The sequence below is a fragment of the Mesocricetus auratus genome, unplaced genomic scaffold (genome assembly GCF_017639785.1).
Source record: "Mesocricetus auratus isolate SY011 unplaced genomic scaffold, BCM_Maur_2.0 Super-Scaffold_100008, whole genome shotgun sequence".
Lineage (NCBI taxonomy): Eukaryota > Metazoa > Chordata > Mammalia > Rodentia > Cricetidae > Mesocricetus > Mesocricetus auratus.
Window position 1 is genome coordinate 33,500,880 of NW_024429192.1, and position 26,651 is coordinate 33,527,530.

General features: G+C 37.8%; 1 protein-coding gene across 2 annotated transcripts in view; it reads left to right on the top strand.

Moving 5' to 3' along the window:
* Epha6 (EPH receptor A6) overlaps positions 1-26,651 on the top strand; it is an 863,593-nt gene that overhangs the window by 677,280 nt on the left and 159,662 nt on the right. For both annotated transcript variants that reach the window (XM_040750609.1, XM_040750610.1), the window contains one exon: positions 1,578-1,703. In XM_040750609.1, the coding sequence (XP_040606543.1) occupies positions 1,578-1,703 (126 nt within the window). The remainder of the gene's footprint in view (positions 1-1,577; positions 1,704-26,651) is intronic.

Here is a 26,651-nt window from a genome sequence, read left to right on the forward strand (position 1 = left end):
ATTGTTTCCTACTTGTCTTATTGATGGGACCAAATATCTGCGAGGAAACAAGGAAAGACACGTTTATTTTTGGCTTACAGTTTGAGGAGGTACAGTCCTTCGTGGTTGAGGAAGACACAGCTGTAGTGGTGTAAGCTAATCACAACTCCTCCAGAGTGGACAGGAACTGGGGCCAAACCTCAAAACCGCAAGGCTCTCAAAGGGACCCACTTCCTCAAGGAGGACTCCATATTTAAATTGTTCACAGTCTTCTAAAACCCCACGAACTAGCTGGTGACGTGTGTTTAATGACACAAGTCTATAGAGGAAATCTTATACTCAAGCAACAAGACAGACTAAGTCTCTTAACAAAAACAGCACTTGCGAACTCTGAGCATGGGACAAATATCACTCTAGGACACACCATATACAGTTCCTCTGCCTCCCAAGTGCTGGGATTAAAGGCATGTGCTACCACCAACCAGCCCTAGACATTAATATTTAATGTTACTACTTTTGAATTCAATATTTTCAAATCATATACAAAGGATTGCAATCTCTCAAATAAGGATTGGTGCATTGTTTATTTTCATTCCACAGTAGAGTTTGTTCTTGTAGTCAGTCAATTCTGTGACATCACTCCCTATCTCTTGACCTCACTTTGTTAGTATGAAAAGCATGTCTTTGATGAAAGTTCTTTTATACCCCAATATCTAAAGGGTACTGTGATTTATTCTGGAATGTGATGGATAATTTCTCAAGCATTTTAATGTTGTATATGTTTATTGTTATATAAATGTATTTCAAAAACATTCATAAATATAAAATGTTATACTCACAGAGGGCACCGGTATTAATATTTCCAGAGTACAGCACTAATCTTTTTGGTGCAAGATAGTTTCAGATACTAGTGGGACAATTTCCTGCATCTTTATCATTCATGTGGGTGTGGATAATCAAATGATGTAAGTGACAAGCTTTCATGTGTGTCTCATCATTTCATGGCCTGGCTCTTGGAACTAAATGCTGATTTAGAAATCTTAATCTGAGTGTAGTAGTGCATAACTTATAATACCAGGATTGGAGAGACAGAGGTAAGCGGTTTCTATGAATTTGAAGCCAACCTGATCTACATAGAGAGCTCAAGATCTCCAGCCTGGTCTTGACCCCTCTGCTCTCTGCAACTGGATTCCAGAGTTCAGCTCAGTGTTTAGCTGTGGGAGTCTGCTTCTGCTTCCATCAGCTACTGGATAAAGGCTCTAGGATGGCATATAAGGTAGTCATCAATCTCATTATCAGAGAAGGGCATTTAAGGTAGCCTCTCTCGATTATTGCTTAAACTGCTAGTTGGGGTCAACCTTTTAGATTTCTGGACATTTCCCTTAGAGCAAAGGATTACCAGCCTATAATCTACACCTCCAGAGAAGCAAGAATAATCTTATAAATTTGTGAGAAAAACTATATCCCAATTATTTAATTTTGTAACTTTCTTGTGAGAGTTATTGCCATTATTGATCACAGGTTTAATTGCATGTTGATGATCACTAACTTTTCCATGAATAAGTCTTGGATTAACACCAATTTTTATTTCTTCCAAGGATCCTTCCCGGCGATTGGGGTGGAAGCTTTCTGCCCCAGCTTCCTGAGAGCTGGGTTTTTAAACAGCATCCAGGCCCCACATCCAGTGACAGCGGGAGGATCTCTGCCCCCCAGGATTCCTACTGGTAGGTATCCCAGGTACATTTCTCCACCACCCACGTCCAGAGAAAGCAACACAGCTCTTCTCACAGCTGATAGAAAAACAATACAAAAACGGATAGTTCCAAAAGACATTGAGAAGAAATGCAAGTGACTCTTTGCAGTGCAGTGAGAACTCCTGTAGTATCCTGTGCTGTGAAAACAGGATCAAAATAGGGTAAAAGGAGTTTCGTCCCAAGTGCTCACTTAGTGTAGAGTTTACGTAGCAAAAACTAGAGCGACCTTGCCACTTGGAATGGTTCACAAAAGAGAATTGAAAACTAAGGATGTTGACAGAGTAATTGGATAAGTCTATAGGGATTTAATTAAAGTTCCATTTTACTAAAGGAAAATGATTTGAAGAAAAGCCAGAAACCAAAAAATTTGGAAGAAAAAATTGAGATAGAAAATTAAGATTCAGTCCACTCTAAAATTAGTAATCTGACCAAAATTATTAAATAAGATATAGCATATCTCACATTCTGAATTTCAATTTCAGAATTTAGTGAAATTTTTATGAGTTATTCCTGGCAACACAAATTATAAATCCTTTCTTCCTGTCCTTCAGTGAAGTCCAGAGCTGTCATCTTCTACTATACCCAAATGATACAGACTCCCTTGCACTTAATGTGAATGTTGACTCAACATTTTAAATCAAAATTGTTGTGTATTTATCATAACTAATAGTAATGGTATAAGTTATGCTAATGTTATAAGTATTTCCAAGAGAACTGTCCTACCATCAGGGTAATGGAACATTTGGAAAGGTCAGGATTTTTAATTTTTAAAAAGTTCCAAGATGTACATTTGTTTGCTTTTCTTAACACAATGCCAACTATTCTTACAATCATTCTGACATATTACTCTTGCCTTTTAATAAATCTTATTATATAAAAATCAACTATCAGTAACGATGCTTTATTGTCATTTTCTTCATTGACGCCATGTGGTGCTTGCTGTGTCTAGAGACTTTGTGGCTGACAGTACTGTTGATAAAAGTGGGAACCAAATGATGGAAGTGAAAAGCTTAGCAATTTTAATTCTGATGATGCTTTACCCCTTTTATGTCCTGAGAAACGGAGTGGTGAGAATGACATGGCTAATTTTTATTTTTGCTGACCAAAACAAGGGTAAAAATCTACATCAACTAAGCTTTAGTTTATATAATTAATATCTCACTGATTAGAATTGAGTAGATAAACACAATTAGTAGTTTAGTGGTTCAGTCCTTAACATTAGTGAGAATCTGATAAATTTAGATATATCTGACAGAAATGACATTATGAAGTTTAACAGTGATCTGAATTATTCAGCATTACTAACAAAAAAAATTGAAATAGCCCTTGTCATTTAGCCACTGGGAATGACAGAAGAAAGATGATCTGTCTACAATGCAACCACAAAAACTCCCTTCCAGAGAAGGATCCGAGAGAGAGCCCCAGCACTCCATTCTTCTAGGCTTTAAGCCAAATTTGCCTCCAGCTTTCAGAGGAGAAAAAACTCCATTCTGTTTTCATGACTTCCATACAAATTAGGTGAAACAAAATTGCTGCGTGAAACATTTATAGATCTCAACTTGCTCTTGTTCCTTCAAACTGAAATTAACTCAGCTCACTTTGCCTACTCCATAGCCTCCTCATGGATGATGCCTGTACATTTTTTTTTACCTTACAGCAAGGGCTGCCGCATTTTCAAGGGTGATTTGTATTTTCTCTCAATCAACTCTAGGTAATTTTCCTCATAATCTTGAGTTAAGAGGAATAATGCGGTCATCAAGAGAAGTCTCTCTTATTTGTTTCATACATTTAATACCCTGAAGTATTCCCTTGTCAAGTAATATCCTCAGGGATGTTCCTTCAGGGTTAGGATATCAAACCAAGAAAGACAGGAAGCAATGTTCCTTTCCCATAACTGCCAGGAGACTCCCAGAACCAGCTGAAGAATAATGTCTGCTGGGTGTCTACTAAATGATTATATGCCACCGAAGTTGACATTCTCTCAAGATATTTCCCATGTCATTGGAGAAGTATCAAACCTATTCTCAGACTGATGCTAATTTGGTTCCCGTTAATCAAATTTAAATGAGATATGCAGCTATGTTTTGTATACGAGGATTGTATTGATCCTTTGTTTTTCATCACATACTGCTATTAAGCAACATTATTTCTACTACAGCATTTACTTCTAATACATACTTCAACCTTACGACAATCACTGGATCATGAGACCCAGAAAATAGAGAAGCTTGTCAGTATTCGTGTAGCAACCCTCAGTCAGTCGTGAATTTCTTATTTCTGGATAGGTCATTTCAAAGGGTTATTTTTCTGAGTTTAGGATAGAGAAAAACACTTGGATGTATTGGTCTGTTCTCAGTAACATGCGGGAGCACACGGGACTTCAGAAAACAAATGAACATTGGAAATCTCCCTAGAATTTCCTCCATGGTTCATCTTAGAAGCAGATGCTGCTCCAGAGCATCTCAGTTTGCCTGTCTGTACCATGAGAATGACTCTTCTCGTTGGCATTTAGGGGTCTCTTCATTGTGTAAAATGTGTGAGGGTCCAAGGAAATGACCAATTTGCTTAGACTCTGCCTACCTGGAATTGTCAAACAGATAAATATGAACACACGGAGATTACAAAACCAGGTGTGCAGTTTCTAGGACTATAGCTAATAACATGTAATATCACTTGTTTATTTTCATAGAAATTGATTTCAACCATTCTAAAAGTCGAAGATTCAAACCTTTCTACATATGCCTCCCTGCCCCTTGGCTAACCATGCTAGCAAACGGGTTGACAACACTGCTTTCTGTAAGTCGCTAGTATTACAACTGCACCACTTTCACAACAAAGGACACACGCCCTGAATAAATATTAAAATTTCTCCACAGTCTACTTAACAGTTATCATGATTTTCCTTTCTCTGCTTCATATGAAATACTATCTGATATGGAATTATGGAAATATACTATGTATTACTCCATGGAAAAGAATTTGGAAGTATACAGCTTGGGTGTTCAAATTAGACTAGATAAGTTTGAAGCTCCAGGAAGTCTCATCCCTGGTGATAATGATGTTGTTAGCTCTGGGCCTGTACAGAGGATGCAAGAAAGAAATGACATCAATGCTTATGACTACATGGCAGGTTTGAATGGAGTAAACAGTATGTTAAGGAAATTTAACGTTTTGTTTGAACTCAGAGCACCACGGGAAATCAACATTGGAATAGAATACATTAACTGTTAAATGTGATCAAACAGCAGTTCAGAAAAATCAAATTAAATCATTTGGTTTCTTCATATCTTCAGGCATGCTAAAGGACAATGACATTGGCCTGAAACATTTCAAACCCAGTCATTTACAGCAAACCAACATCTACTGGAAACAGTTCTCCTGATGGTGAACATTGTGAAGTTAATTTTCCAAAGAGCACACATAATAAAATATTGTTGTACTTAGTATAAATACTTACAGGATATACTTTATAAGTAGGAGATCTTCAGGATGAAAAACTTCTATTATTCAATTGAAGTGCATATCTGCTATATATTTTGCAATTGCAGCTACTGCCAAATACTCAGGATGAATTATGGATAAGAGTATCCATGTGCCTGCCTAGATCAAGAGCTTCAGGGAACTGTAAAAGATGAAAAGTATAAGAAGTTCCAAATAAGCCACTCAAATGTACAGGTACAGTCGTAGAAAGATACCCCTTCCTCTGAAGTACTAACTTCCAGTTCCTTCCTTTCTTGCTATCTGCCTGATGTCAACCCTCCACCCACTTCAGTCCCTAATCAGGAGGAGTTTGTCACTCTTTTCTAAGGAACTCACCTTCTCTAGAGCTTTTACAGCTGCAAGCTTTGGAAGAAAAGCCAGAAAAATGGTATCTAAGAAGAAGGGAGGCAAAGCTGCTGACGCAGACAGATTCAGGCAGGCCACCATGATGACTGCTACCTCTGGTAAGAGAAACATTGAGGGACAGGGTCACAGACAGAATGACAGTATACCCAGCCTGCCAAAGCACAAGAACGTCAACGTCAACACGTGACTGTAGTTTTACTCCTTTGAAAGGAAATGTCCCCTTTAAATTACTTGCAACATTGGTAGTGCTAGGTCAAATATTTGAAAACTTCATAGTTCTAGGCAAAATATGCACCACATTGGTAGTGCTAGGTTTGAAGGCTATTGTGTTTGTTTGTTTGTTTGTTTGTTTGTTTTTTGAGACAGAGTGTCTCTGTATTGCTTTGGAGCCTGTCCTGGAACTCGCTCTGTAGACCAGGCTGGCCTCTAACTCACAGAGACCCACCTGCTTTTGCTTCACAAGTGCTGGGATTCAAGGTGTGTGTCACCAAGCCCTGCTTTGAGTGTTATTTTTAAACTCCCATTTAGGATGTATTTTACAAACAATCAAAAGCCAGATCAAGATCCAGGGTTGTATTCAGGCAGCTTGCTTAGTGTTCAAATTCAATGGGTTTAAAAGAGCAAGTACATGCTTTGGTTCTTTGGTTCTTGGACTTACTTAAGGAAAACTACTCCAAAAGTAGGAAAATCATTCAAAATTAAGGAAGACAAGTTCAAAATATTTGGAATTTTAAAAAGTCATAATAGGAACATACATTAAATTGAAGATGTTATTAAAACCTGCAAACATTAGACTTGAGAAAAGTTAATGCAGCTTATGAGATGAAAGAATGCTCTGGACAAGTTACATAATTCAGTGACACAGGCCATAGACTTAGATTCCTCACGGCTGTACTTTGGTTCCTTTTTGAGGGGGCCAGCTGGAAAGTAACACTCATCAGTTGTAACAACTGAAAACACCATGGTTCTTTATCCTCCATCCCCGCACCCAACGCTGATGGGTGAACATTCTGTAAAGTTTCAGGAGGTCACCCAACAGTCTGAAACTCAGAAAGGAAGCACGAGTCCTGCAGAACTAGATGTTCGGCTTTCCAAGTTTTATGCTCAGGGTAAGAAGTAGGCGTGACCGCCATTGTATAGAGGGGCAGTACATTAAAAAGGGAAGAGAGCGGCTGCACAGTGCATTTGACAGCAAGCTCTTGAACATGTTCTGAGGTTTTACTTGTCTGCCAAAAAGACATGAAAAATCTTTAAAGAGCCTTTAAATAATCTCTCATCCATTTATGTGTGTCTATTCACAATTTTTAAAAAGCGTTAGCCTTTGACCTTGGCTAAGCCTTCTTATTAACATAAAAGCTTCTTTTTATCTTACTATCATTTGAATAAGTTTGAATCTTAAAAAGTATAAATCTTACATAGCTATTTAAAGTCTCACTAAAATGTACCCAACGCCTAGAGATCTTGTTTATTATTCTAGATTATGCCATTTATTTTGGCTCTATTTAAAGACAAGCTCAATTCTTTTGAAGTTGTCAAAGAATCATTTTCTTCTTACAAAGAAAAATTCTAAACAGCCTTGCACCACTGCTAATTTAGCTGAGTCTCCATGTGAATCAGCATTTAATCTTGGCATCAGCTGAGGTTATTTTGTGGGTATGTTTTCTCCCTAATTAGGAATACCAGTACCTCTTCTCCTCCAGAGAGCCATTCCCTCAGGGTGGAAGGCATGCCCTGTTGGGCAGCTGGGCCACTTAAGAACATGAGTAAGAGAGACACCAGCACAGGAACAAATATGTCTCCGTTCAGCATTCATTCATCTCCTTTGTAGGGCAAAGCACAGTGGATGCCGCTCTTTGACACAATGTGGACTTTTCACGGTTCCTTTCACAGGCAGCTTTCAGAAAGTACACTTAGCTAAACCCAACTTTGAGAAAAAAAGCTTAAACATCTTGTAAAACTTGCAGCGAAGATTTGGATTATAAATAGCAACTTCCCAGGGTGGGAAGATGGTAGTCAGTGATCTAATTATGTGTAATGTATTTAGCAATTGTCTTCTCATTAGAATTAAAAGTTAATCCTAAATAGCCTATGTAGATGGTATTATAGGCAGGGATCTGAGTCTGTTCAGCACCTGACAGTGTCACAGAGTCTTATTGAAAAACCCAAGTTCTTATTTCAAAGGCCATGAATTGGACAAGAAGCATGTGGCTAGAAATAGAAATAAAGACAGATTTTTTAAAAAAGAAAGAAAGAAATGCACTATCTAGGATAAGAATGAGCTAGAAAACTGAGGGAAGAGCATGTGCTCCAGAAACTCTATGCAGAAACTATAGAGCTCTTTATAGGTCATCGCAGAGGATGCTAAACACAGAAAGCGAACAATTAAAATTTAGAGGAGACCACTAAACAGAAAGATCATAAAAGAGGAAATGCAAATGGCCAACAATGTTTGTTCAACATTAGGGTAGTGCAAACTAAAACTACCTTGAGATTTCATCTTAGCCTAGTCAGAATGGCTAAAAGCAATAAAACAAATGACAATTAATGATGATGTGAGTGTAGGGACATGGGAGCAAGGGACACTTATTCATTAATGGTGAGCATACAACTGGTGCAGCTACTGTGGGTATCAGTGTAGACATTTCTCAAAAACCTAAAAGCTACCACATGATAAAGCAATACCACTCCCATGAATATTGCAAATATCCCAGTACAGATATAGTTTGCTATCCATGCTCATTTCTCATTTCTGTTCAATGTAGTTGTTTGTTTGTTTGTCTTTTGCCCACCATCCAGTTCCCAAATAAATACACAGAGACTTATTCTTATTTATGAATGCTCAACTTTAGCTTGGCTTGTTTCTAGCCAGATTTTCTTTTTTTCATTTTTTATTTTTTTAATTTTATTTTCCAGTTTAAATTTAGATAAGAAACAAGGTTGCTTCACAAGTCAGTTCCAGGTCCCTCTCCCTTTCCCTCCCCTCCTCCCGTACCCTCCCCCCAAACCCCCCCCCCGTTATCCCATTATTCCCCCGGGAAGGGTGAGGCCCTCCATGGGGGTGTCCATAGTCTGTCATTTCATATAGGGCAGGGCCTAGACCCTTCCCCAAGAGTTCAGGGTGAGAGTGCACCTCACATTGTTCTATGGGAATCCAAAGTATGTGTGTATACTTGGGATGGGTACTGATCTGCTGCCCAAGGCTCAATAGATTCCCTAGGCCTCCTCACTGACACCCAGATTCAGGGGGTCTTGATCAGTCCCATGCTGGATTCCCAGGCTGATGCCTGGGATTCAAGAGTTAAACTTTGTCTGATCTGCTGTTTCTGGGGGTTAAACCAGCCCAGTCTTAATCCCTTTGATCATCAGTCCTCCCTCTCTGTTACTGGCTTTCTTGAGTTCAGCTCAGTACTTAACCAAGGGAGTCTGCCTCTTCTTCGATCAGCCACTAAATGAAGTTTCTGTTTCCCAGACTATCTGGCCATAGGATTGTAGGCTGGCACTCCCGAGATCTATGTCTAAAATCCATATGTGAGAGAGTACATGCCATGTTTCTCTTTTTGTAACTGGGTTACCTCACTCAGGATGGTTTCTTCTAGTGTCATCCATTTGCCTGCGAATCTCATGATTCCATTACTTTTTTCTGCTGAATAGTACTCCATTGTGTAGATGTACCACATTTTCTCTATCCACTCTTCGGTTGAGGGACATCTAGGTTGCTTCCAAGTTCTGGCAATTACAAATAAAGCTGCTATGAACATAGTGGAACAGACACCTTTTTTGTATGAATGGGCATCTTTTGGATATATGCCTAAGAGTGGAGTTGCTGGGTCTTGTGGTAGGTTTGTTCCCATTTTTTTGAGGAATCTCCATACAGATTTCCAAAGTGGCTGAACCAGTTGGCACTCCCACCAGCAATGGAGGAGTGTCCCCCTTTCACCACATCCTCTCCAGCATAAATTGTCACTGGTGTTTTTGATTTTAGCCATTCTGACAGGAGTAAGATGGTATCTCAGAGTTGTTTTGATTTGCATTTCCCGGATGGCTAAGGATGTTGAGCACTTTCTCAAGTGCCTCTCAGCCATTTTAGACTCCTCTATTGAAAATTCTCTATTTAGTTCTGCAGCCCACTTTTTAATTGGGTCCTTTGATGTTTTGGAGACTTGCTTCTTGAGTTCTTTGTAAATTTTGGAGATCAACCCTCTGTCAGATGTGGGGTTAGTGAATATTTTTTCCCATTCTGTGGGCTGCCTTTTTGTCTTGCTGACTGTGTCCTTTGCCTTACAGAAGCTTCTCAGTTTCAGTAGGTCCCATTTATTAATTGTTGATCTCACTGTCTGTGCTACTGGTGCTATGTTCAGGAAGCTGTCTCCTGTACCAATTTGTTCAAGGGTACCACCCACTTTCTCTTCTAAGAGGTTCAGTGTGGCTGGATTTATATTGAGGTCTTTGATCCATTTGGACTTAAGTTTTGTGCATGGCGATAAACATGGATCGATCCACATTCTTCTACATGCCAGTCTCCAGTTATGTCAGCACCATTTGTTGAAGATGCTTTCTTTATTCCATTGTATATTTTTAGCTTCTTTGTCAAAAATCAGATGTTCATATGTGTGTGGGTTAATACTCGGGTTTTCAATTCAATTCCATTGGTCTACCTGTCTGTTTTTGTGCCAATACCAAGCTGTTTTCAGGACTATAGCTCTATAATAGAACTTGAGGTCAGGGATGGTGACGCCTCCGGGCGTTGCCTTGTTGAACAGTGTTGTTTTGGCTATCCTGGGTCTTTTGTTTTTCCATACAAAATTGATTATTGTTCTTTCAAGGTCTGTGAAGAATTGTGCTGGGATTTTAATGGGGATTGCATTGAATCTGTAGATTGCTTTTGGCAGGATTGCCATTTTTACTACATTGATCCTACCTATCCAAGAGCATGGGAGATCTTTCCATTTTCTTAGGGCTTCTTTAATTTCTTTCTTTAAAGATTCAAAGTTCTTGCAATACAGGTCTTTCACTTGTTTGTTTAGCGTTACCCCAAGGTATTTTATGCTGTTTGTGGCAATTGTAAAGGGTGATGTTTCTCTGATTTCTTTTTCAGCCCTTTTATCATCTGTATATAGTAGGGCTACTGATTTACTTGAGATGATCTTGTAGCCTGCCACTTTGCTGAAGGTGTTAATCAGCTGTAAGAGTTCCCTTATAGAGTTCTTTGGGTCATTGATGTAAACTATCATATCGTCTGCAAACAGTGAAAGTTTGACCTCTTCCTTCCCAATTTGTATCCCCTTGATCCCCCTTTGTTGTCGTATGGCAATGGCTAGAACTTCAAGTACCATGTTGAAAAGGTATGGAGAGAGTGGACAGCCTTGTTTTGTTCCTGATTTTAGAGGAATTGCGTTGAGTTTCTGTCCATTTAGTTTGATGTTGGCTGTTGTTTACTGTATACAGCTTTTATTCTGTTTAAGTATATCCCTGTTATCCCAGATCTCTCCAAGTCCTTTATCATGATTTTGTTGTGTTGGATTTTGTCAAAGGCTTTTTCAGCATCTAGTGAGATGATCATGTGATTTTTGTTTTTCAGCTTGTTTATATGGTGGATTACGTTGATGGATTTTCGTATGTTGAACCATCCCTGCATCCCTGGGATGCAACCTGCTTGATCGTGGCGAATGATTCTTTTGATGTGTTCTTGGATCTGATTTGCCAGTATTTTATTGAGTATTTTTGCATCAATGTTCATGAGGGATATTGGTCTGAAGTGTGTGGAACACTTTGAGAAGAATTGGTATAAGCTGTTCTTTGAATTTATGGTAGAATTCTGCACTGAGGCCATCTGGACCTGGACTTTTTTTGGTTGGGAGACTTTTGATGACAGCTTCTATTTCCATAGGGGTTATAGGTCTATTTAAATTGCTTATCTGTTCTTGATTTAGTTTTGGCAAATGATAGCTGTCCAGGAAGTCATCCATTTCCTTTAAATTTTTGAATTTTGTGGAGTACAGGTTTTCAAAGTATGACCTAATGATTCTCTGGATTTCCTCAGAGTCTGTTGTTATGTCCCCCTTTTCATTTCTGATTTTGTTAATTTGCGTGTTCACTCTCTGCTGTTTGGTAAGTTTGGACAAAGGTTTGTCTATCTTATTGATTTTCTCAAAGAACCAACTCTTCGTTGCATTGATTCTTTGTATTGTTTTCCTGGTTTCTACTTTATTGATTTCAGCCTTCAATTTGATTATTTCCTGGCGTCTATCTCCTCCTGGGGGAGTTTGCTTCTTTGTGTTCTAGAGCTTTCAGCTGTGATGTTAATTCTCTGGTATACCTGTTCTCCTGTTTCTTCATGTGAGCACTTAGTGCTATGAACTTCCCCCGTAGCACTGCTTTCAAAGTGTCCCATAGGTTTTGGTATGTTGTGTCTTCATTCTCATTGAATTCGAGGACGTCTTCAATTTCTTTTTTTATTTCCTCTTTGACCCAGGGATGGTGCAGTTGAGCATTATTCAATTTCCATGAGTTTGTAGGTTTTCTGCAATTTGTGTTGTTGTTGAATTCTAATTTTAAAGCATGGTGGTCTGATAAGATGCATGGAGTTATTCCAATTTTTTGGTAGCTGCTGAGGTTTGATATGTTGCCAAGTATGTGGTCGATTTTTGAGAAGGTTCCATGTGGTGGTGAAAAGAAGGTATATTCTTTTTTATGTGGATGAAATGCTCTATAGATATCTGTTAATCCCAGTTGGGTCATTACTTCTATTAGACCCTTTGCTTCTTTGTTGAGTTTCTGTCTGGTATTCCTGTATAGTGGTGAGAGTGGTATGTTGAAATCTCCCACTATAACTGTGTGGGGCTTTAGATGAGATTTAAGTTCTAATAATGTTTCTTTAACGAATGTGGATGCCTTTGTATTGGGGGCATAGATGTTCAGGATAGATACTTCAACTTGGTGGGTTTCACCTGTGATTAGTATGTAATGACCTCCTTCATCTCTTTTGATTGATTTTATTTTAAAGTCCAGATTGTTAGATATTAGGATTGCTACCCCTGCTTGTTTCTTGGGTCCATTTGATTGACCCAACCTTTAACTCTCAGGTAATGTCTGTCTTTGAGGGTGAGGTAGGTTTCTTGTATGCAGCAGAAGGAAGGGTTCTGTCTTCGAATCCATTCTGCTAGTCTGTGTCTTTTTATGGGTGAGTTAAGGCCATTAATATTGAGGGATATTAATGACCATTGATTGCTCATCCTTCTTCGATTTGCAGTGGTTGTTGTTGGTGGAATTATGTGTGGAATTTCACCCCTTTGTTCTTTTGGCTGTTGGTAGAGAGGGATTCTCTAATGCCTTTGTTTTTCTGGTTGTAGTTAGCTTCCTTGGGTTGGAGTTTTCCTTCCAAAATTTTCTGTAGGGCTGGGTTAGTGGACACATATTGCTTGAATCTAGTTTTGTCATGGAATATCTTGTTTTCTCCGTCTATAGTGATTGAGAGCTTTGCCGGGTATAGTAGTCTGGGCTGCCATCCATGGTCTCTTAGTGTAGGTAGAATATCTATCCAGGACCTTCTGGCTTTCAGAGTTTCCATGGAAAAATCAGGTGTAATTCTGATAGGTCTGCCTTTATATGTTACTTGACCTTTTTCCTTAGCTGCTCTTAATATTCTTTCTTTATTCTGTATGTTTGGGGTCTTGATTATTATGTGGAGAGGGGATTTTTTTGTGGTCCACTCTATTTGGTGTTCTGTAGGCTTCTTGTACCTTCATTGGCATGTCTTTCTTAAGGTTGGGAAAGTTTTCTTCTATGATTTTGTTGAATATGCCTTCTGCCCCTTTGAGGTGGGTTTCTTCTCCTTCTTCTATACCTATTATTCTTAGGTTTGGTCTTTTCATGGTGTCCCATATTTCCTGTATGTTTTGTGTTAAGTATTTGTTGGATTTAAGGATTTCTTTGGTTGATAAATCCATTTCTCCTAGTGTATCTTCAACACTTGAGATTCTCTCTTCCATCTCTTCTATTCTGTTGGTAATGCTTGTATCGGTAGTGCCTGACTGTTTGTCCAGCTTTTCTATTTTCTGCCTTTCTTCAGATTGTATTTTTTTAATGTCTCTATTTCAGTTTTCAACCCTTGCAGTGTTTGCATTGCTTCTTGCAATTTTCTGTTTATCTTTTCGTACATTTGTTGCCTTTTATGAATTTTTTGGTTTGTTCTTTCTTCCATTTCTTGCATTTTTTGGTTTGCTTTTTGTTCTATTTCTCGCATTTTGTGCTTTGTTTCTTCTTCCATTTCCTGCCTTTTTTGATGTTTCTTCTTCCATTTTTTTCATTATTTGCTTTGTTTTTTCTTCCAATTCTTGCATTTTTTGCTTCGTTTCTTCTTCCATTTCCTGCCTTTTTTGGTTTGTTTTTTCTTCCAATTCTTGCATTTTTTGTTTTGTTTTTTCTTCGATTTCTTGCATTTTTTGGTTTGTTTTTTCTTCCATTTCTTTGAGGGATTTTCCTATATCCTCTTTTAGGGCCTCTATCATTTTCATGAAACTGCTTTTAAGGTCGTTCTCTTCTGCTTCATTCGCATTGGAATGTTGGGGTCTTGCTGGTGTGGAGTCTCTAGAATCTGGCGGTGTCATATTTGTTTTTCTGTTGCTGAATGTGTTTTTGTATTGTCTCTTTCCCATCTCTTCTTCTTGTGGGTTCAGAAAGAGCCCCTTACTGGTCTGGGAACCAGAGTTCCCTTTTGGTGGGTGCTAGCAAGTCCAATAATCTGGTGGTTCTTCTATTCCTTGTCCAAATGCTGGTCTCGTGGTTGGAGAAGAACAGGAATCTGGGGCGCTTAGCCTCCTACCTGGTCCTCTGGACCCTATGCTGGGTCCTGTTGTACCTGATCCGAAACAGCTACTCCCCTGGTCTCCCAGCCTCCTCTGGTTTCCTGGTCTCGTTGGTGGGAGAGAAGACCTGGAGTCTGGGGTGCTTGGCTCCCATTGGGATTGGGAGCTCTGTGCAGTTGCCAGGCGATCTGCAGGCACTGGAACACAGGCCGGGAACCTGGCCTGTTTACCTGATGCTGCAGGAGGAACACCTGCTTCCCTGGACTCCCAGCCTCCTCTGGTTTCCTGGTCTCGTTGGTCGGAGAGAAGACCTGGAGTCTGGGGTGCTTGGCTCCCGCCGGGATTGGGAGCTCTGTGCAGTTCCCAGGCGATCTGCAGGCACTGGAACACAGGCCGGGAAGCTGGCCTGTTTACCTGATGCTGCCGGAGCTCTAGCCAGATTTTCTAACTTAAATTACTCCATTTCTCTTTAAGTATGCTTTGCCTCTGCAATTTATTCCTTGCCTTGTTCTATATATCTTTCTTCCCTTCTCACCATGTGGCTGGCTGCATGGCCTGGCCGGGTGGCTGGCTCCTGACATCCTCCTCTCCTTTTCCTTTTCTCACCCCTCCCTCATCTCTAGATTTCTCCTCCTATTTATTCTCTCTGTCTACCAGCCTGGCCTGTTTCTCTCTCCTGCCTAGCTATTGCCCATTCAGCTCTTTATTATATCAATCAGGTATTTTAGGCAGGCAAAATAACACAGCTTCACTGAGTTAAACAAATGCAACATAAAGGAATGCAACACATCTTGGCATCATTATACAAATATTTCATATCATAAACAAATGTAACACCTTTTAAACAAACATTCCACAACAGCTCATTGTATAATAGCCATGAAAAGAAAACAACCTATATCTAATAATTGATGAATGGATAATGAAATATGGTTCATATACACAATGGAATAGTATCTAGCTGAAAAGAAATATGAAACTCAGAGATAAATGGATGGAGCTGAAAATAATCATTCAGAATAAAGTAACCCAGATCCACAATGACAAGTTCCATGTATTTTTCTCTCATATGTTAATGTTAGTCTTGAATTTTTAGATATATGTGTTAAACTAAAATATTCATAGACAGTAAAAAAAAATCTCAGAAAAGATTGTGGTTGTGGGAATTTCAGGGAAATAGGTAATGCAGGTAGTATGAAAGGGGAAAATGAAATAATGGAACAGGAAGAGTCAAATTGGGTAGTGGAAGGGAGGACAGGATAGAAGATGGAGTATGTAGAAGGATAACTAACACAGTATGTTAATTTCAATGTCATTTTCACCTGTCCCTATTCTGCCATACTAGGATATACTGAATTTTTTATAAAGCAGAATTTTGTTTCATTTTAAACTTACTGGTGATTTTCTTCTGATAGGGAATAATAAAGAAAACTGGATTACTATATATCATATCACTTATGGGATCAAAAGATAGTTTGGAAGCCACATCATCCACATGATCACTGGGAAAGGCAGAGCTTTCTGCTAGCCTTTTAAAGACTCTTAAAAGATTCAGGATGTGGCAGTATCTTCAATGCCTTCCCCAGAGAAGCTGAAAAAATGTTTTTACATTGCCACTTTCAAAGGTTTTCATATATTCCCCTTACAAGTGAAATTACAAGTGTGAAACTTTGTATGTTTCCCATAAGAGACTATGAGGAAAAGTACTTTCAAAAAATATGTATAATAGAGTCTTAAAATGATTATCAGAAGCTTATTATAAATGATCATGGGATGTAGGATAGATAAAAATATAAAGATTTCTCCAGCTGCTCTCCTTTAGACCTACTTGCTGTTTATATGGAATTTGTCTATACGATATGTTCTGTAGCCACAGATGGACATAATCTGTAATTGCTTTCCAGAATGTTTCTATAGGAAGACATAAAGATTTTTTTTGTTTTTGTTTTTGTTTTTACGAGACATGGTTTCTCTGTATTGTTTCGGGGGCTATCGGTCCAGCCCGGCCTCGAACTCACAGAGATCCGCCTGCCTCTGCCTCCCTAGTGCTGGGATTAAAGGCGTGCGCCACCAACGCCCGGCATAGACATAAAGATTTATGGTGAGTTTTTATGCTAGCCAAATAACTGATGGAGATTCCAGTGTCACTTTAGATTCACCCACATAGACAAGTACTTGGGCTCTGGAAGCTGATGTTTCAAGCAGTGGATATGCTGCTTAAAACCTCAAGACAACAGGAATCTCACCTGTTAAACTAACCTGGTAATGGCAATCACTATAGAAACGCCATGAGAATGAAATTAATTAGGAAATGGAATGTCCTTAGAATAGTGTCCAGCTCATTAATAAACATGCAACATTTGTTATACATATGCTGACTTACATGTAGCATGTATTTGTAGATTATTTATATAAAATGCTTTTACCCAAATAAGGCCTAAGGATTTTTTTCAGCTAATAAAATGATTTACTTTTACTTACAATCCTGAGAAAATTCAGTTTGGATCCCTAAAACCCATATTAAAAGCCAGGCATGGTTGGGGCTGGAGAGATAGCTTAGAGATTAAGAGTACTTACTGCTCTTGGAGAGGACTGGAATTCAGTTCCCAGCACCCACATTGAGTGACTCACAACTGCCTTTAGCTCCTTGGGATTTGATGCTCTCTTTGGGCCTCTGTAGGCACTACCATGAACGTACACACACACACACATTCACACATACATGCAAATAATAACAAATGAACCTTTACAAGAAAAATGCACATAGTATAAACATGTAATTTACAGTGAGTCAGAGACGGGAGGATTCCTGAAGCTCTCAGACAGACAGCCTAACAAACTTATGCACACCAGGTTTAGTGGAAGATTCTGCCCTATTCCCTAAAAACAATAAAGTGGTGGGCAATTCAAAAGATACCTGATATCAGCCTCTGTACTCAGTATGCATGGGCAGACATGTACATGTATGCCCATGTGCACACACATGTATACACAAGGAAATACACAAAATCATTGGAAATAAAGAAATAAAACATATTTTTAAGATCTTCTTTCAATGTGATTTACTCTAATAAATATAGACACAATACAAACTCAAGAACAGTAGTCATAAAGTGTAGGAGATATGCTGGAGAGTCTGGAAGGATTTAAACGGGATGGAATAGGAGGTGGAATTGACATAAACAAGCTGTACAAACATGTGAAATTCTCAAACAATAATAAAAATAGAAAAATGGAGATGAGCGAATGGCTCAGTGATAAAGAATATGGGATGCTCCTCCAGAGGCAGAGAGTTCATTTCCCAGCTCCCATGTCAGGCAATCCACAGCTGCCTGTAAGTGAAGCTACAAGGAAGGGATCAAATGCCTCTGGCCTCCACTGGAAGCAGCACTCATATGCACATATCCCACAGAAATACACACACACTTTTAAAAATACAACAGTAATTCTTAAGTAAAATGTTCAAGATAAAAAGCCTATGCTGTAGAACTACGTAAGGCAGTCCAGGCATTCTAGAGAAAGACAGCATAGCATTAGACATTCTTAGCAGTTATTTCCATTGTCTATGTGACATTGTTAGACAAGAAGAATTCTTTTGCTTGCATGGTAATTTCTTTTTTTTTTAATTATGAAGCTGTTGGCCTTGCTTGTTTTATACTGGCTAGCTCTGACTTAAAGTATTTACCCCATAATTGTTAATCTAAGTATTTCTCTTACCAGGGAATAGTTCCAAACTTCTTACCCCTAACGCAGCTACATCTTGATTCCCTGTGTTTCTCCTACCCAGAGTCCTCCTGGACTCCTAGTACCACCTATCTTGCTTCCCTATTGGCCAACAGTGCTTTATTGACATATACATAGGACTTCCCCATCATCTCCTCTCTTCTGTCTAAACAAAAGAAAGGTCTTAACTTTAACATAATCAAGTTATATATAACAGAACAGTTAGCAAGTAAGTACACAGTTACAATATTTTGTCTATCAACATTCAGCAAGATTTAAAGAAACTATCATCCATCCCATTCTTGTGAGTCCAAAGTTCTATATGTAGCTTATCTTTTATCATAACTAAGGAAAACTATAATTATAACTATCTGCCTTCAATTCTATCAAAGACCACAGAAGGATAATATATAAACACTAGGATTGACAGAGACATCTTGCTACCTGGACAGTCACCCGAAGTTCTTCTGTAACGTTGGGGCATCCATCTTCAGCCCATAAGGCCACAATGTGTCTGGAAGACTTCTCAGCAAAGCAGGAAATTTCAAACTGTCCATCTGCATCGGCAGTCTGTCAGTCATTTTTCTGTGTCCTGTAGAAAGTCTCGTAGACTTTTCTATGAATCAGGAACCCTGAAGGACTGTTTGAGTTCAGCAGTCACTTTCCTGTGGGCCCTGCATGTCCAGTTTATACAACAACAGTCAAGAAGTCTATGCAAGAGCAGTTTCTTGCCCAAATGGCCCAAATGCTGAAAGCAAACTCCATAACGAGTTTCTTCGATGCCCATCTTCCTCTCAGATGTAATTGGTGCTGCCAGGAGCAGACATTTCTCATTGTCAAGAAAAACCCTAAACCATTTTAAATTCCATTTTTTGAAGGTCTTTGAAAGGTTTGAAGACTGTCTATCTATCTCAAATATATTTCTGTATATCTAGAAAACCTAACTCACCTAACTATAAGTTTTGACTATTATAAGTAAGTCTCTATAGCCTGTATTTAATTATGTATTACATTTTAAAAGATTACTATAAACACAATACTTAATCAAGAGGAGAAACATACATATCCAAAAATTGACCTTGAATTTGTATCAATAAATGAAAAACCATACCAATACAAAGTATTCATTTCCATACCATAATCCCCTTTTTCCTTTAAAATGAGATTGGTTGTGAGCATTAACCAATTATAAGCAACCCCATTCAAATGAAAACAAAGATTTATAAACAAAATGGGGATTTGGACTTCGATCATTTCAAACTGCTTCGTGCTTGATGGGGGCGCAGTTCATACCATGGGGATCATGACAAAACTCAGGAACCTGTATAAGTCCTTATTTTCAGGGTCTGTAAGGCTCCATAATCTTAGCTGTTTTAAATGTTGAATCACTTGGGCCATTGCTTCCGGGGGTCTTGTTTCATCAAACCACAGAAGCCTGGAAGGAATCCTCAGCTTTCCATTTTCTGTAGAAACATAAACAAAAACTCTTTTCCAAAGTAACATATCCTTATACTTAAATTTTGAAGTCAAGGCATTTTCAAAAGATATAAGTTGAATTAATTCAGCAGCATTTATAATTAAGTGTACTTTAGTAGTTGTTCCTTCCTTAGCAATCAAAAAACTGAAAAAAACAATAGTGTACAGTATCCAGACTTTCTGTGTATTTTCATATTTATGTGGCTTATTTATTTATCTATTATTACTCTATTTCTTTTACTTTGATTTATTTGTTTTTATCTGAGACAGGGTTTTTCTTTGGAAATCTGCCTGCCTCTGCCTCTGGAGCAAATCCTACCAGCATGAGCCACCACAGCCAGCTTCTCTATTTATTTACCACTATGTCATTTCTTTTTTTCCTCTCTCTCAATCCTACGTATATTTTTAAACACACTGTAAACCTTTAGAGGTTTTTCTTTATCCAAGTCTGACTTTACTGTAAATCTTTATGTTTTTCTGGCCACTTGCCTTATCTGTTAAAACTGCGGCTGTTTAAACTGCAGTTTTTTCAACATGGTGGGCATAAGCATGATTCCAGCTCATTGCCTCAGTCTATGTTGATATCCAGCAAAAGCCATTTCCAGCTGTGCTTACACACCTTTAAATTGTTAGCAGAGCCTCTTAAGAGAACCTTGCTGTTTTTTTGTTTTGTTTTGTTTTTATGCTGAGTCATGAAGACTCCCTTAAGCAAGCCTCGTGAGTCTCTGCTTGTTCCTAGCAAAACAGAGTCCACCTGAGAAAACCCACGCTTTTCTCCATTCTTTTGTTTCTAAAATTCCTTTAAAGCTTTTGTCATTCTGCGTGGAAATTCATGATCCCACTCCTGATCACCATTATGTTGAGAGAAGCCTTTTCCTTGCCAGCCGCTTTGGTTTTTCCCCACCAGTCGCCTGCGCTCTGCCGCATTGTAGTCCCCAAATAACACACAAGATGCTGTATTAATTATGAAGCTGTTGACCTTACTTGTTTTAAACTGGCTAGCTCTGACTTAAGTATTAACCCATAATTGTTAATCTAAGTATTTCTCTTACCGGAGAATAGTTCCGAAATTCTTACCCCTATCGCAGCTACATCTTCACTCTTGTATGGTAATTTCTGGTAGGAAGAACATTACTGCATAGTACCAGGAGCTCCTTGATATAAATGGCATGTCTCAGGTCTCTGGAATGACAGCAAATACAAGTTGGTTGAGGTTTTTGTTTTTTGCTTTTTCCGTTGATTGCTTCTTAGCATCACGCCATTAATTTCCTCTTAAGTAAATCCAGACTAAGAACTGTTATTGTTTTAAAAATTGTAATCATTCTTCCTCATTCCGACACATTGTTTCTGTCTTACGAACAGTGTTTTATTCTTTAGCATGTCAGAAAGAGCTTTGGGTCAACTTCTCAATTTTGAAAACAGGAAATAAGGAGAAACATGAAACAAAGTTCACTGTTGGTACACATATGGGTCTGTCAACAGAGTCCAGAAGGCATGCACAGATAGTGGAAGAAGAATAAGAAACTCTCTCTGGTAGAAGCTGTTAGGATATCTAAGTCAAAAAAATAGCCACCTTATGAGGAAGCTTTTGGTTTATTTTAAAAGGTACAATCCTGTTGATTTCAAAATTTCAGTGACCCTTTGAGCCTATCAGGAGAGCTCCCAAATATACTGTCTTCCGTCACTTTCAGTAAAACCCTTCTTAATTGTGAAAAACATGCCTCACCTTAGAATAATGGAGATTTGTGCATTCCTTCACTCATGCCATAACTAGGTGATTCCACATTTAGTGTTGAATACTTGAGTCCTTTTTTTCACTACTGTAACCAGACAACTGACCAAAGAAACTTGGGGGTGGGGGGATAGGAAGTTTATCCTCACAAAATATTCAGAGTATAGAGTCCATTATAAAGGTTGAGACATGGTAGTCTGTGAGCAACTGCTCACATCTTGGAGAATCAGGAAACAAAAAGTAGAGTTCCTGGGTACAGATTTCTCACTCCTTCTATTCTTTATGCTCATCACAGCACCTCACCTCAAGCGATGGTGCTGTCCACATCTAAGTCAGGACTTTGTGATAACACCCTCAGCAACACACCTGAAATGATGCTTCACTGACCCTTAAGGGTTTCTTAGTCCAACTAAAGTGACAATCAAAACTAACCATAACAAGTCCACATGTTTTCAAACCAACACCCAAGCACATCTCTATAAATCGTAACATTTCACCTTAACTTCTACGTATTTACTGATTCAACATGACTTCAGTCTAACTCTAAGCCTCTCTTTAAATGCTAGTGAGGATGTGGGAAAAAGGGAATCCTTATACTGTTCTTGGGATTAAATTAGTCTAGATACTATGTAAATCAGTATAGATGTTCCTCAAAAACTAAAAATAGAAGTAGCATCTGCCTGAAGTATACCACTTAAGGGTTTATACCCAAAGAATCTAAGGTAATTTACCACATACGTGGCTGCACATCTCTGTTTATTGCAGGAGCTAAATCATGAAACTATCCTAGATGTTTGTCAACAGATGAATGGAGAAAATGTGGTTTATATACACCAAAATTTTCTTCAGCCATAACCAAGAATGAAATTTCGTTATATGCTAGAAAATGAATGCAGTTGTAGATCATCACAGTAAATAAAATAAGAAAAGAAAAACCAGAACATATTTTTCTCTCATTTGTGGTCTTTAGAATTCATTTTTATTTGAACATCCATGTTTATTGATGATTTCCTTATGATACCAATGAAATAGCACCAACATAGACATCTACCAACAGATGACTGTATAATGAAAGTGTGATAAAGATACAAAATGCATACACAGTCAGCTGTAAATTAAATCATGAGATTTCCAGAAAATGAATGGATTTAAAATGTATACTATTAAGTGAGGTCACTCAAAATGAGAAAGAAAAAATGGAAAATTATCCTTCATATGTAAATCCTGTGTGGGTGTGTAAGTGTGTATGATTACACATTAAAATCTATGTGTATGAATATTACAATATTTAGAAAGGAGAGCAAGAAAAGGAAATATTAGGTAATGAGAAAGTCCTAAATGCAGGCAAAAGGACACATGAGATATGTAAGAGGGCCTTTGAATTCTTATAGATACATAAAGCCCTGTCTGTGTGTCTCTGTGTATGTCTGTGTGAGTGAAATGAAAGGAGAAGGGGACTAGAAGAAAAGAGAAGACCAGTGAGATGACAGGAAATAGGAAGGAAGAAGAATGAAAAGGAATAGGAAGGGTGAATATGACCACAATACATATAACCATGAAAGAAATTGCTTATATGAAGCAAGACTCTAAACAATGAATATATGCTGATAAAAAAACTGAATACAAAAACAGATTACATATTTCCAATATGGAATATCATTCAAATCTAAAGAAAAAGTACAATAACAGTATTTTATGGAGAAATAGATGAAGCTAAAATAATATTAAAAAGGATAAGCCAATGTCAGAAAGAAAAACACATGCCCTCCTTCATATGTGGAGCCTGGCCTACAAGATATACTTGTGTGTAAATAAATAAATGTATGTGTGGTTATAGTGCTGCAGAGAAAAGAGAACAAATAACTGTAGTTAAAAAGACAAAATGCTAAGTAGTTCACTATACAGGATACTTTGTGTAAATCCTTTGAGCACTTTCTCAAGGTTTAGTACATTTTAAATGCCAAATAAATCCTTAAACGGAAAGTTTCCACTGAGGAACTGTTCCCTTATTAGGAGACCTGGGTTTTAAATTATATTTTCAGTAATATTTCTATAGGCTGTAGTTCTTTATAAGTACCACTAAATTTAGCAAATTTTATTCTTTAAACAAGAATTTTGGTTACTCAAATCCATATAGTGTAAACAGTATTAGCACATTTAAAATTTCATAATTTAAAATATCATAAAATAAAAACTCTGGGAATACTGATTTATTGTCCCAGAAACTCAGAGTAACATGCCAGAAATTTGAAAACATTTAAATGTCTTAGTTTCACTGTATGTTATAATTCTAAGTAGTATCATTGATGATGAACAAATATACTTTTTAAATTTAATTGAAATAAAATTACACTTCCCTGTCCTTTTTCTAGCTCTCCCAAGTACACTCCCTCCAACAACATCCAACTCTCAAGTAGATAACTTCTTTTTCTTTATTATTGTTACATACACACATATGTATGTATGTGTGTATGTGTGTACATATGTTAATGTACAACCATTTTTGTTGTTTGTGTGTATATGATTTCAGTACTAACTACTTTAATACTAAACCACCAAAAAGGGAAGTTATCCTTGGGATGGGGCTAATTCTTCTTCTCCCACCATACACTCATTGCCTGTAGTTCTTTGTCTAGAGGAAATTGCACTTTTAATTTAAAAACAGAGTGAACAAACTATTGCATGATCCCAATATCCCAATATACATGTTATTGTTCCCATTACAAATGTCAAGAACAAAGTATAGCAAGGAAAAGTAGGACAACCAAGGATCAGGCCTAGCAAAGGAATGGATTGGCACACACAGAAGCCACGTGTCTGTCACCAGGGCATCAAGGCTTCTGCTGGTATCCAGCAGCCAGCCCTTCCAGCTCTAGTGATTGTGGAAACTGGGATCTCATTTGGTCAGATCCATGGGTTACCTGATGATTTCCTCATTGAATGACCTACTTTTTGGTATCTCCTCTATCATCATATTAATTGTGATTTAGGTTTCACAAGTTTCAATCAGTGGCGTCTCAATTCCACTTTACAGAGACCCTGACTCTAGAACACATTTCTTAGCCTCAGTGGCTTTCTGGATCCTAAATGCAAGCGTCCACCTCTCTCATTATGGCTTCTGTTTTGCATGTCTGTACAGTAGTAACACATAGACCAAGTTCTACTGCCACTTAGCCTGGCTTACTTAGACTACATTTGCATTAGTATGCTGTACCTTCCTGACTGAATGTGGGAAAATGCCTCCCTAGGAAGCCATTTTCTAGCCATGTTCTAAACTCTTTTTTAGGTATTCTATTATCTAATGAATTTGTACTCATGTGCAGAATCTTGAAATAGATGGAGCTTTGCAATCAAGGTGCTCTCCCAATTGCCCCAGTATAACTCTGTGCTCAGTAATAGCGCTATTCTTTTTAACAGTTACAAATTGCAAATGCGTTGTCTGCACCTGCCTTTACTGCAACTTTGAAGTTAACTCACATTCTGTTACTTGCCAAACTGCACATTTTTACGCTTCATTCTGCTCTCTCGAACTGTAAATCTATGAGCAGTGAGCAGTAACCACAGATAATATGCGGCCTTGAAACTTTCTCCCTCCAACAACACAGTTCATTATTTTTTAATTTAGCTTCATTAAGATTTTCAGGACACAGACAGAATGCAGATATCCTTTGCTGAAGGATAACATGAATGACTTCCAGTCCACTGCCTGAAAGAGTCCTCCCATAGGGAAGGGTTACAAATTGTGGTGACTGACTCAACTGGAGTCAGAGGTCACTGTGTTAAACAGAATAAATACTGCATTCTCCCACTCCAATGTGCAATATGAACTGGTATATCTCAGAGCAGCTGAGAGAATGGTGATCACCAGAATTTGTGATGAGTAAGAGTGGTTGGTTGATCAGCAAATTACACAGGAGCACAGCAGAGGGAATATGATGTACAGTATCTTTCAAAATGTGGATAAGTAAATTTGAATGTTTCAACTATGAAAAATTAAAAGATTTGAGGAAATAGGTATCTATCCTTACTGAAATATTGTACAATGTGTGTGTGTGTGTGTATTGAAACATCACATAGTATCTGATAGGTGTGTAATTTTCAAGCACAAGAAATAGATTAAAGTTTTAGGTTAAAAATAAATTAAATTTTCATTTATAAATTTAAAATAACATAAGATTCAAAGTCACTGAGGATGAGTATTGTTTGGGAGAGGTTCTGATACTTACCAAGCAACAGTTGATAGTTATCATGTGAATAAAAACAGTAATTTAATGCATTATATCTTTTCAGATCTATATTACCCATATCTGTGGAAAGCATTACATGGATAAGAAAATTATTTCATTTATTTTCAAACCCAGAGGAGATTGTAATGTTAATTCCCTATCTATAAAAGAGGCAGGGAAGAAATAGATGAAATAACTGGCATACAAAGTAGTGAATTGAATGTGGGTAGAAAGAATACTGGCACTCTGTCAATGAAAGTTATTGCTGCAAGTTTATAACCTGGTAGACAAAATATAGACATGATCGAATGTTAAATAAACTAGAATGATTTAAATCTGTAATTGAGTTCTGAGGTTGTTGAGATTTGTTTCGATTCTTCATTTTACTGGCTACACATTAGAAATTGCTGAACTGATTCAAAACACCACATCCATCACAGACTCATTACTTATATAAAAAAGGCAAATCTCTGTAATCCTTGACTTTCACAAATATGCTCCGAAGAAAACCTGTTTCACCAGCAGAGTATTCCTCTGAGGTTTTTACAAGAAAGTTAAAGGATGCCTTTGTTTTCTTTTCTTTAATACCAGCATGAGAATAGTAGAGTCTTATGATCATATACATCCTGCATACCTCTGTTAGCAAAGTCATTATAGGTGTTGGGAAGTATTTGAATATGTATATATAATCAAATACATGCAAATATGTATAAGCATATGTGTCCATATGTATATATACATATATATATATGTTCCCTAAAATTCCAACTGAAAGAAAACAGTTATTGTTGTCTATAATAGAAAAAGGATGATAAAGGAATTCTGTGATCATCTTCAGAATATAAAGTAATTTCTCAGACTTTGATTCTTATGTAGTTAAGACTATTCATAACATCTGGTTATTTATGGTTTTATGCACTTGAAAACAATAACTTTGGGTAGCTTGGGAGATTTAACGTCAAACCAATGAACTTTCTGTTAAAGCATCCTGGAGTGTGCTCATTGTCTTTAGCCCAATTCAGTCACTAGGATGATGCTGAGGCATTTGGGCCAACAGACTAAAATTTACTAAAGGAAATGATCTCAGATATTTTTGAAAATTTAGAAAAAT